The sequence below is a fragment of the Dendrobates tinctorius genome, unplaced genomic scaffold, assembly GCF_039654945.1.
Source record: "Dendrobates tinctorius isolate UK_male_01 unplaced genomic scaffold, ASM3965494v1 ptg000192l, whole genome shotgun sequence".
Lineage (NCBI taxonomy): Eukaryota > Metazoa > Chordata > Amphibia > Anura > Dendrobatidae > Dendrobates > Dendrobates tinctorius.
In genome coordinates this window covers 8,975,419-8,987,791 of record NW_027361859.1, presented here as the reverse complement: position 1 = coordinate 8,987,791, position 12,373 = coordinate 8,975,419, and the positions used below count along the sequence as shown (strand labels likewise).

Below are 12,373 nucleotides of genomic sequence, written 5' to 3'. Positions count from 1 at the left end.
CAGCAATAAATAAAAGCTGCCAGCCAATTGCAGGCTGGCAGCTGACGTCAGCGCTCACATCTCCGGCGTATGATGTCATTGTCATTCGCCGGCGATTCTGCACTTGAAATGCCTAGAGGGAACATCGCCACAGGAACGCGGCCAGGTAAGAAGTTTTTATTTTTGTTGAAAGCGGCAAGCCGCAATGTTTCGATGTCAAGATGGAGACACATGGACATGGCAAAATGGAGACATGGGGCAGAATGGAGACACGGGGCAGGATGGAGACACGGGGCAGCAGAGACACGGGGCAGAAGGGAGACGGGGCAGAAGGGAGACGGGGCAGAATGGAGACGGGGCAGAATAGAGACGGGGCAGAATAGAGACGGGGCAGGATGGAGACATGGGGCATAAATATGGGGCAAGATCATGGGACAGATGGGCCAGGATCATTGGACCTCAGATGGGGTAGAATGGATACCTTTGAAGGTGGGATCGGAGAACATATGGGGCCAGGATGGGAGAACATATGGCTGAAGCCAGGAATGAGACAAACGGGGGACAAGTTGGGGAATCTTATTATCATGTGGGCTAATTAAGGGATATTATTACTGCAGTGATGTATTTATTTTATTTTTTGAGGGTACTGTTTTAAATGGGGGAGCCAGTCCTGTTACTGTGCAGAGCGATAGTATGTTGCCTTTTTTTCTTCATCTGGTGTAGTGTAGAAGTTGAGAAAAAATTAAGTAATGTGTTCTGCAAGCGGAGTCAGTGTGTTACCTGTATACTGACACTATACACTGGATACTATATACAAAGGTCCTGTGTACAATGTCACCAGTGACCACTCTATTACCTTTACACTGACACTATATACAGAGCTCCAGTGTATAGTGTAGCTGATCACAGTATAACCTGCGCAAGATATACAGCACTCGTGTATAATGTCAGTGATGATCACAGTATTACCTGAACACAGACACTGCATACAAAGTACAGATTTCCTGTGTATAATGGAACTCATGGTGATATTAGTATTGTTTTTTTATTAATGATCAGTATTGTAATATTCAATCACTATGTGGTGGTAATATGTTGTGGCGGTATTTGTTCCTTGTATGTGCTATTATTTGGTCATTATGTGGTGGTAATATGTGGTCTAGTCATGGTGTGGTGGTATTTGTGAATTGTATGTGCTATTATTCAGTCACTATGTGGTGGTAATATGTTGTGGTGGTATTTGCTCCTTGTATGAGCTATTATTGGGTCATTAAGTGGTGGTAATATGTGGTCTGGTCATGGTGTGGTGGTATTTGTCCATTGTATGTGTTATTATTCGGTCACTATGTGGTGGTAATATGTGGTCTGGCCATGGTATGGTATTTAATCCTTGTAAGGCCGGGGTCCGACATACGAGAAACTCGCATGAGTCCCGCAGGTCAATACCTGGCACTGCCGCCGGAGCGTGTGGCTGCAAAGAAATACATGCAGCCGCACGCTCCTGTCCGAGTGCCGGTGGCAATGTCGGGTATTGACATGCGAGACTTGCGATTATGACGTGTGATTTTCTCGCATGTCTGACACCGGCCTATGTGCTATTATTGGTCACCACATGGTGGTAATGTGGTCTGGACATGGTGCGGTGGCATTTGTCCCTTGTATGTGATATTATTTGCCCACTGTGGTGGTAATGTGGTCTGAACATGATGCAGCAGTATTTATCCCTTGTATGTGATATTCCTCGGTCACTGTTGTGGTAATATGTGGTCTGAACATGGTGTGGCGGTATTTGTTCCTTGTATGTGGCATTGTAGGTCACTATGTGGTGGTAATATGGTGTCTGGTCATGGTGCTGTGGTATTTGTCCCTGGTATGTGATATTATTGGTCGTTTTAAAAATTGAAAAATAAATTAAAATATACCTAAATTGTATTGGATATTTTAACAAATGTTTAATAGGTTAGAGTAGAGTAGGGCCCGGCCAAAAGTGTCTACCTTGTCATGGTGGCAGCTTAAAAAATCCTTTGGCCTAAACAAAAGCTGCTGGCTATATGTGTGATCTGGTGATAGGAACTGTTAATGTGTGATTGGTGAGAAGTGGAGTTTTTCCAAGAGAGAGTGGTGGGACTATGGACAGTTCAAGGGGTGGAGGCGGGGCTAGGGTGGATGCCTGGGCGGAGTCTCAAGGGGGCCCCGAAAATTTAGCTAGTATGGGACCCTGAAATTTCTAGTGGCAGTCCTGGGTGTATGACAGTGCCCCCTTGTGTTCAGGATGAATGAGATGTGCTGGGGAAAAATGCAGAACAGCGATACTATCTGCTGAATGTGCAGTTGTGGCTGTTACTGCGCATGAGCGGGAATAGCGGTGACGTGATGTCACTTGCGCAGGCGCAAGTGACACTGCCACGGTGCCTTATGGGATACGGGGACAGCGGCCGGAAGTCTCAACTGGCAATTATTATATAGGATAAACATGAATGCTCAGTCTGGGGCAGACAAAACCCAGCGGATCGCTGTAACAAGCCAGGAAAAGCAACAACCATTCCAGTGAGGACAACTGAAGGGAGAAAACCCAGACAGCGTGATCACTATGTCCCCATGGCTAGCTCAGTACCCCAATAAAGAGGCAACCACCCACTTATGTTTTATTGTTTTTTTTTCATACCGTTTTATTATTCCAGTGATCCTTTCCTCTTAAAATTTTTTACATCAGCCACTGAGAACTAAACCATAATTAGAGAAAAAAACTGAAAAGAAGTTCTTGTTGGGCAGGATAGTAGGTCTTCTTTTCTCCTCCTTTCCCGAATATGAGAATTTGCCCATTGAGTATTGTTCCTAAAAAAGAGCAAGATAAATTTCTCACCACCTTTCTCACCCCAAGGGTGCATCATTGAACAATGGTATCTCCAAGGAAGATGCCTCATTTTCTTTTGTCTTTTTGACAGGGCCATTTCCTTAGTCCGTGACACTAGACAAGGAGCACTTATAGCAAAGTCTGAAATTTAATCAGCCTTTCGCCTTCTTCTTCCGGTACATCCTGACTGCTACTATCTGTTGGGTGCCATTTACGGTTATGAGTGTTATGTGGCCAGGTGGCCTACAACACACTATGACAAAGGTCTTTGCTCTTTGTAAGAGCCTCACTTTTTGGAATCATTTCCTTTAGTAATAGTGGTAGAACTTTGAGGTTCTGAGTTTAAGAACAAAAAAGTGTGCTAGAACAATTTTTTTTTTAAAACTTTTTTTGAGTAAAGTTATTACAATTATAAAATCATAATCAGCAGGTTTAGCCAATAGTTTATTAGGGAATGTATAAGAACTGACACCGCACACACATGCTAAAACAGCAGTAGAATGTTTAGTTTTAATTGATTATATATACTGTGATAGCATAGATGGAGTCAGACGAACCCTCCTACAAAACGTGATGAAGTCATTACTACAGGACTGTATGAGAAAGGGATTTATTCTACAAGAAACGCTGGAGCCACAAATGAGAGGATCCAGACCCCGTGGCTGGATACTCTGGGCCCCCAGCGTGTTAGGACCAGACAGGGTCTTTGTCCCTGGAGCTTATGTAAGGGTCAGCCAGGACAGTATTCATGGCTGAGCTTAAGGCCGGGATCACACCACTGTGTGTGATGCGAGAAACTTGCACGAGTCTCTTGCATCAACACCCGGCGCTGCCGCCAGCACTCAGGACCGGAGCTGCAGCTGCATAGAAATTCATGCAGCCGCAGCTCCGGTCCTGAGTACAGGTGGCAGTGCTGGATGTTGATGTGAGAGACTCGTGCGAGTTTCTGCATCACACACGGTAGTGTGATCCCGGCCTAACAGGCTTTGCGTGCCCTGGCCTCCCCTTACATAAGAAACACGTTTCACTTTCAGCTTACTTGCCTCTGCTTTCTCTGCACCGTCAGGGTTCTTCCTTTGTTCTTTAAGGTCACCTTTGGCCCTTGATGCAATAACAGAGTCACAGCCCGCTTGTAACAATAAACTTTACTTTCAGGAATTGTCAGGGTATACAGACTTAACACAGCATTCACAGCAGTTTCCACATTACACGTCACTTCAACTTTCCATTCTCTGCTCTCCCTGTCACATGGCTTGAGATTGGGTCGTACCATGCTGTACTTTTCCTGGCGTCCTCCTTGTGCAACCTTGCCTGTTGTGGGGGTTCCCTCAGCCTCCGGTTCGCCCGGTTCTGAGAGCATCTGCCCACGCAATGATCTGCCATATGGTGAGTGACCCGCCCATCTATCCTGCCATGTCCTTCTCTGTAGCCTCTTTCTCTGCAGCTCCTGAGGTGGTACCTGTGTAGTATCCCACGTTCTGGGTGCCTGGGCTCTCACTTAGATGAAACGTTACAGGATATTTACTGCTGCTCAGGCCTTTGCCCACCTGAGTTCTATGGGCGCCCTTGCCCTCCTGCCACTAATCAAGATGTTCCCTTCCTCTAACCAAACTGACCCCTCCTATAGTTAACTATTTACATGGTTATCTATCCTACAGTACTCTGTGCCCCATCTAGTGGACAATTTGTAAACTGCACTATCCCTAGTTAATACTTTAGTTGCATATTTACATATGAACATCCAATATCTTATAAATACATGTATACAGCAGCATAGGGTACACCTGTTAAACATAGTATAAAATACACATTCTAACGATATTGCATAACAATGAAATATAGATATATACACTTCATGCACTCCTACCCGAGACATGTTTGGGGGCTTAGGACAGCTACTGTGACCCCCTTACATCTACTTGATATAATGAGACTCTGATCTTGGTCATACTAAACTGTAAAGCGCTGCAGAATATGTTGGCGCTATATAAAGATTATTATTATTATACCAAGAGGGTTGGAGTAACATAGAAACTGCCTGAATATGAGACTTTGTCTGATCTCTGTGTCATGTGTAAGAACTATGGAGATAGTGCTATTCTTCTGTATAATGGAGCATGGCGATGGTGCCCGAATATTTCTGTAAAGGGGTCTCAGGCGAGATAATCTCACCCCAGCATTCTGGATTGGGGGAAGAGAAAAATGAATTGGGGACATTCTATCGTAATTTCCCTTAAAATACCTGTTTAAAAAAGGGGTTTTCATTTCCCCCCACTTTGTGCTGTCGTGTGTTCCAAGTTATTTAAAATAATTGGAAATGCGTTTAAAGACCTTGTGTGGAGAGGTAAAGAGCCGAGGCTAAAAGAGTCCTCATCTCCTAATGAGGGAGGATTGGCAACTCAGAATGTAATTACCTAATTTCGTATTACGAGTTAGGAAGAAGAGGGAGGAGAAAATGTTTTTTTTTTTTGTGGTGGAGGAAAAGATTGCAATATTTGTCCATATGGTGTGTGTGTATATAAATATATATATATATATATATATATAAATATATATATATATATATATATATATATATATATATATATACACACACACACACACACACACACACACACGCGTGAAATATTGACTGCACATTGAATATTGCTTTTTGGATTTAAGATATTAGTAAATATACTGTATTTTTCACCTCATAAGACGCATCCAAGGTTTAGGCAGAAATTGACAGTGGGATTTAACTGTTTAATAGCTGAGGGTGGAACTCTGATTCACCTGTGGCTGTTAAAGGCACATGACAGCTGATTAAATCAGCTATCATATACGGGGAAAGATGAGGGCTTAGTGCCAGATACTGCATCAAAGTAAGGGACATGACATATGATGTAAATACTGTATATGTCATATCTCATGAAGTGGTTAATGAAAACTGTGCAATGCACATACATGCAAACAACTCTGGTGCATGGACAGTGTACGCACACTGAGCTCTGTTACAAATGCACATTTGATATATACACACAGCTCTGCTACACATGCACATTTACATACACATATCATTTTTGTACAATATAAATTCTCTGTGTTATTGTAAACAAAATATGATACTTCAGTAATTCATTTTTCACATTCCAGGCATGATAATGGGTTCTCTCTCTGTGGGATTTTTTAAGTTTAAGAAGGTAACATTTCCCACATTCTGAATATGAATATTGCTTCTCTCCTGTGTGAGCAACAATAACTGATTTATGTGCAAAATATTTCCCACATTATGAGCATGAAAAAGACTTCTCCCCTGTGTGACGTCTCTGGTGTGAAACAAGAGATGATTTATCTGCAAAACATTTCCCGCATTCTGAACATGAAAAAGGCTTCTCCCCTGTGTGAGTTCTCTGGTGTTTAACCAGATTTGATTTATCTGTAAAACATTTCCCACATTCTGAACATAAAAAAGGCTTCTCCCTTTTGTGAGTTCTCTTGTGTGTACGAAGAGATGATTTATGTGCAAAACATTTCCCACATTCTGAACATGAAAAAGGCTTCTCCCCTGTGTGAGTTCTCTGGTGTGAAACAAGAGATGACTTATCTGCAAAACATTTCCCACATTCTGTACATGAAAAAGGCTTCTCCCCTGTGTGAGTTCTCTGGTGTGAAAAAAGTGATGATTTATCTGCAAAACATTTCTCACATTCTGAACATGAAAAAGGCTTCTCCCCTGTGTGAATTCTCTGATGACTAAGAAGAATTGATTTTTGGTTAAAACATTTTCCACATTCTGAGCATGAAAAAGGCTTTTCTCCTGTGTGAGTTCTCTGGTGTATAATCAAATCTGATTTCTGGATAAAATATTTCCCACATTCTGAACACAAATGTGGCTTCTCTCCTGTGTGAGTTCTCAGATGTTTAACAAAACTTGATTTATCTGCAAAACATTTCCCACATTCTGAACATAAATATGGCTTCTCTCCTGTGTGAGTTCTCTGGTGTAAAACCAAATCTGATTTTTGGTTAAAGCATTTCCCACATTCTGAACATGAATATGGTTTCTCTCCTGTGTGAGTTCTCTGGTGTTTAACAAGAAATGATTTATCTGCAAAACATTTCCCACATTCTGAACATGAAAAAGGCTTCTCCTCTTTGTGAGTTCTCTGGTGTGAAACCAAATTTGATTTCTGGTTAAAACATCTCCCACATTCTGAACATAAAAAAGGCTTCTCCCCTGTATGGGTTCTCTGATGACTAACAAGAGTTGATTTCTTGTTAAAACATTTCCCACATTCTGAACATGAAAAAGGCTTCTTCTCTTTGTGAGTCCTCTGGTGTGTAACCAAATCTGATTTCTGGTTAAAAAAATTCCCACATTCTGAACATGAAAATAGTTTCTCCCCTGTGTGCATACTCTCATGCCTAACAAGATATGATTTCTGGTTAAAACATTGTCTTGTTCCAAGTGTGGGAAATCTATTCTCTGCTATGTGATTTTTTTTATGTTTAAGAACAGACGTTTCAAGAGGAAAACTATTTGCATATTCTGTACGTGAAGCTGGCTTCTTTGCTTTAATATCAGTTTGTTTTTTAATGCTTATTTTGTGACTTTGATTTTCTTTAGTAATCGATAATAAATCAGAAGACAGAACCTGTTTCCAAGGATCAGATGACAAATCTTTGCTGTGAAGCAATGATGATATATCTGGAGTAATGGCATTCACTTCAATTGTATCCTGTGGGATCTCAAAATCATCTGATTTAAAAATTGAAGATGTCAGCTGTTCCTCTGATCTCCTGGTACAGTCATCTGCCAAGAATAAAACCAATTTTTTTTTTAAATTAAATATCATTGCATTTTGTATTTTTGAACATTTCTACTCACAATGCAATTAGAAATGGCAAGTTATATAGAAAAATTTAATTATTCACAATGACAGATCACAATCTAAGAGAAAACCTTATAGGATGAAGCAACAGAGCCTCCCAAATAATGAAATACAAAGCCACCAAAAATTGTTATGTACTTGAAAATGATACCGATAAAAACTTATCCCACTAAAAACAATTCTCTACTCAGGTCCATCATCTGTCAATGGAAAAAAACAAAGGTTTCCACATTATTAGTGCCTTAAAGTCTCTTGAAAATCAAAATGTTTCCATAAACCAATCCAGCAATAATAGCTCTCCCCAAATCAAATCTCCTTGCGCTTCTGAGCCTTGCTGTATGCCTTAAACAAATTTAGCATCTATGTATTTGGCATTGCAGTAGTGATAAGTACCCACTTAATTTATGGAGTGTGTGTCTCGATCCATTTTTGGATCTGTGTCAGTCTCGGCTGTTCACATTAAAACTTTTTTCCTTTCAGGCCATTGGGGGTTAACATCAGTTTTTTCCCCCGGTGGCTGCTGGTGTTACTGCATTGTGATTAATTATCTATGCAAGTGGGTGCCACTCCCACCTCCCTTTATAAGGCCACCTGGTACTGCAGCTCACTGTTGGTGATACACTGGCTCTTGGGAGACCAACCTAGCTGGAGTTCAGGAGCTGGCAGAGTTCTGTGGTACTTCAGTTGTATGCTGTTTTCAAGTGGCTAAATCTGCTGTTCAGGAGCATTGCAGCAAAGCAAGCAAAGTTTTGTTTTGTTTTACCTTGTCTGTTGGATCTTTCCTTTGGTTGGGGACTTGGGCCTCACTACCATTAAGTGTACCCCCAAGTTAAGGAAAGTCAGGACTCCCCCTTAGCCTTAGGGGCAGTTCAGGGGCCCTGGTTCCACATCACCTGTTTTCCCCTTACTGCCCCATGTCAAATGGAGCACAATCTGGGCACTATGTGTGGGATAATAAGATTGTATATTTGCAATTTTCACTCTCTAACATGCACTGTGTGCTATTTTCACGAAAAACACTGTGGAGTCAAAATAGTCACTACTCCTATAGATTAATTCACTGAGGGTTATAATTTTCAAAATAGAGTCACTTTATGTGGATTTCTACTACTCTGGATTACTATCATTTTGTCATATTAGGACTTCTTCAAATGGTGTATCACATCTCTTACAGTATCTCCTCCTACGGCGTCTGATTCTGTTACCTGGTGTGGCCTTGTTCCTTCTGCAGACCACACTTGTAACATAGTAACATAGTTAGCAAGGCCAAAAAAAGACATTTGTCCATCCAGTTCAGCCTACATGCCATCAGAATAAAACCCCAGATCTACGCCCTTCTAAAGAACCTAATAACTGTAAGCTACAATATTGTTACGCTCCAGGAAGACATCCAGGCCTCTCTTGAACTCCTCGACTGAGTTCGCCATCACTACCTCCTCAGGCAATGAATTCCAGATTCACACTGCCCTAACAGTAAAGAATACTTTTCTATGTTGGTGGAAAAACCTTATCTCATCGAGACGCAGAGCATGCCCCCTTGTGACCGTCACATTCCTTGGTATAAACAGATCCTCATATGTTGGGCTTTACCACAAGGTCCAAGCCCATGCTGTGTTGGTGGCTGGGTAACAATGAGGCTCGTTTCCTCCGCCCCGTCCCGCCAACCATGAACAAGAGAGGGGAGGATTATCCTCTTCACCTGACAGTTGCTTGCCCATCACCTCTTCCTCCTCCATTTGTTCCTCGGATCTTGCACCTTCAATAAGTTTGTCTGTTACCACCAGCCCCCCTCGATCGCAGTAATCCACCCTCCCTTGGCACCCAACTATGTGACGACAGTCTTGAACTTAGAGACAATGTTATCCCTTCCACATCCTCCTATGCTTCCTCTTCTTCTGGGACCACCATCTCGTCCCGCAGGCTATTCAAAGTCTGCTCCAGTGTATAGATGACCGGAATAGTGATGCTGATGACAGAGTCGTCTGCACTAACCATCTTAGTAGCCATTTTGAAACTTTTCAGAAGGGTGCAGAGGTCCTTAATCTGTGACCACTCTGTAAATGTGATATGTGCCACATCCATACTGCGTTGGCCAAGGCTACATGACATACTGCGTCAGGGATCGTTGCTGCTGCCACAGTCGCTGCAACATACGAAGAGTGGAATTCCACCATGTCGGCACATCGCATATCAACCTGTTAACTGACATGGACAAAGACCTCTGTATCGATGCAAATCGATCACCAGAGGGGTGTGAATGGCGGAAATAAGCACACAGCTTACGAGTTTTCTAGAGCAGCTCACCCAGGCCAGAATAGTGGCAGAGAAAACGCTGTACCACCAGGTTGAGGATATGAGCCATGCAAGGCACGTGTGTGAGTTTGCCTCGCCATAGGGCCGCCACCAGGTTCACACCGCTATGGGACACGGACATCCCAGGATGCAGGTTCAGCACAGACAGCCATTGATCAAACTCAGCCTAGAGAGCTGTCCACAACTTTTCAGCTGTATGACTGTGATCTCCAAGGCACATCAATTTTAACACTGCCTGACTGCAGTGAGCCCTGGCTGTGCAGTACAGAGGTGGTGGGGATTCGCTATGCACTGTTGAAACGCGTGTCTCATTAAGACAGAGGTTGAGGGCGCATGTGGAGGCCCTAGAGGAGATAAAGGAGGAGGAAGAAGTGGAGGAAGTGTTAAATGTAGAGGTTTGTCCTGCAAACCTTGGGACTTCCAAGACTTGTGGTGCAGTGCCAGTCCCCACAGTTACCCAGTCAGTGAGATGTAACTCCCTTAGCCATGCTTACTTGTCCAAGTGTCTGTGGTGAAATGCACCCTTGTCGACAGAGATTTTGTCAAGGAAAGGGTGATGTTATCTGCGACATGCTGGTGTAGCGCAGGCACAGCTTTCTTAGAAAAGTAATGGCGACTGGGTAATTGGGACTGCGACGGCCATCAGCTTTCACAAACCGTTTGTATCTACCAGGTGGAAAGGCAGCATTTCCGTGGCCAACAGACTGGAGATGATGAAGTTCAACCTCTTAGCTTTGCCATGCATAGGAGGAAAAGTCTTTGTTACTCACCGGTTAACGGTATTTTTCGGAGTCCATGACAGCACCACCTGAGAGGGGATCCGCCCTTAAGGAACAGGAAACCTACAGATACAAAAGGGCGGCACCTCTCCCACGCATCAGTTGTATTACAGAGCACAAGAGGACCTCCAAGGTTAATGGCATGATTTATGTACAATACTATTACTTAACTATTTATCACCAGTGGACATATATAAGAGGAAGAAGCGCACACCAAACTTAAAGACCAGGGCGGGAATCTACAGGTGCGGTCATGGACTCCGAAAAATACCGTTAACCGGTTAGTAACTAAGACTTTATTCAGTCGTCCATGACAGCACCACCTGAGAGAATTACAGAGAGTAATAACTACTTTAGGGAGGGACTACAGCCTGCAGCACCCTTACACCAAAGGAGAGGTCTGCGGAAGCACCCAGGTCTAGCCTATAATGACTATAAAAGGTGCTCAGAGAGGACCAAGTAGTCGCCTTACATATCTGATCAATGGAGACTTCTGATCTTTCGGCCCATGAGGTCGCCATGGCTCTGGTGGAATTCGCCTTCAGCTTCCCAGGTGCCGATCTGCCTTTGAGGTGTATGCTAGCGAAAGAGCCTCTCTAATCCACCTGGCTAGTGTGTTTTTTGATGCTCTAAGACCTTTCCTAGCGCCTTGGTGGGAGACAAATAAGGCATTATCCTTCTTCCAGGGATCGGTAACTGCCAGGTATTCTGTGAGACATCTCCTAACATCTAGGGTGTGTAGTTTCTTTTCCTTCTCGTTAACTGGATTAGGGAGGAAGGATGGAAGGACTATCTCCTGCGTCCTATGAAAACTAGAAACTACCTTAGGTAAGTATGCTGGATCAGGCCTAAGTATTACCCTATCGTCTCTGAACTGTATATAAGGAGGACGCCTAGATAATGCCTGGATATCACTCACTCTACGAGCTGACGTCAGAGCTACCAGGAAGGCTACTTTGAGGGAAAGGTTTTTTATGGAAGCTGATGAGATAGGTTCAAATTGAGCTTCTGTCATAGCCGTGAGAACTAGGTTCAAGTCCCACGGCATGAACCTATCCTTTACTACTGGTCTGGATCTACCTGTCGCCTTAATGAACCTACTGACCCAGTAGTTACCTGCGATGTTGCAGCTAAAAAGGGCCCCCAAGGCTGATACTTGTACTTTAAGGGTACTGGTGGAAAGCCCCATGTCCAGACCTTTTTGTAGGAATTCTAAGATTTGAACTATTGGTGCTGATTCCCCAGTGACTACTCCTGAGTTCTGAAGGAATCTTTTCCAGATTCTAATGTAAATTTTGGTTGTAATGATTCTCCTACTTTTAAGCAGGGTGTTAATCAGGTCTGGGGAGAAACCTTTATCTTTTAACAGTGACCGTTCAAAATCCACGCCGTCAGATGTAGGCCAGCCACCTGAGGATGGTAAACTGGGCCCTGGGATAGGAGATCTGGGATGTCCGGAAGATGTCCATGGATTGGACACCGACATGGTCCTGAGGCATGAGAACCATGCCCTCCTGGGCCAAAACGGAGCGATCACTATAATCCTCGCCCTGTCTTTTCTGATTTTCCTCATC

General features: G+C 43.2%; 1 protein-coding gene across 1 annotated transcript in view; it reads right to left on the bottom strand.

Moving 5' to 3' along the window:
* Positions 1–12,373, bottom strand: part of LOC141055876 (uncharacterized) — a 149,376-nt gene that overhangs the window by 116,187 nt on the left and 20,816 nt on the right. Inside the window, 1 exon segment of the mRNA XM_073552591.1 lies at positions 6,122–7,628. Within this exon segment, the coding sequence (XP_073408692.1) occupies positions 6,122–7,628 (1,507 nt within the window).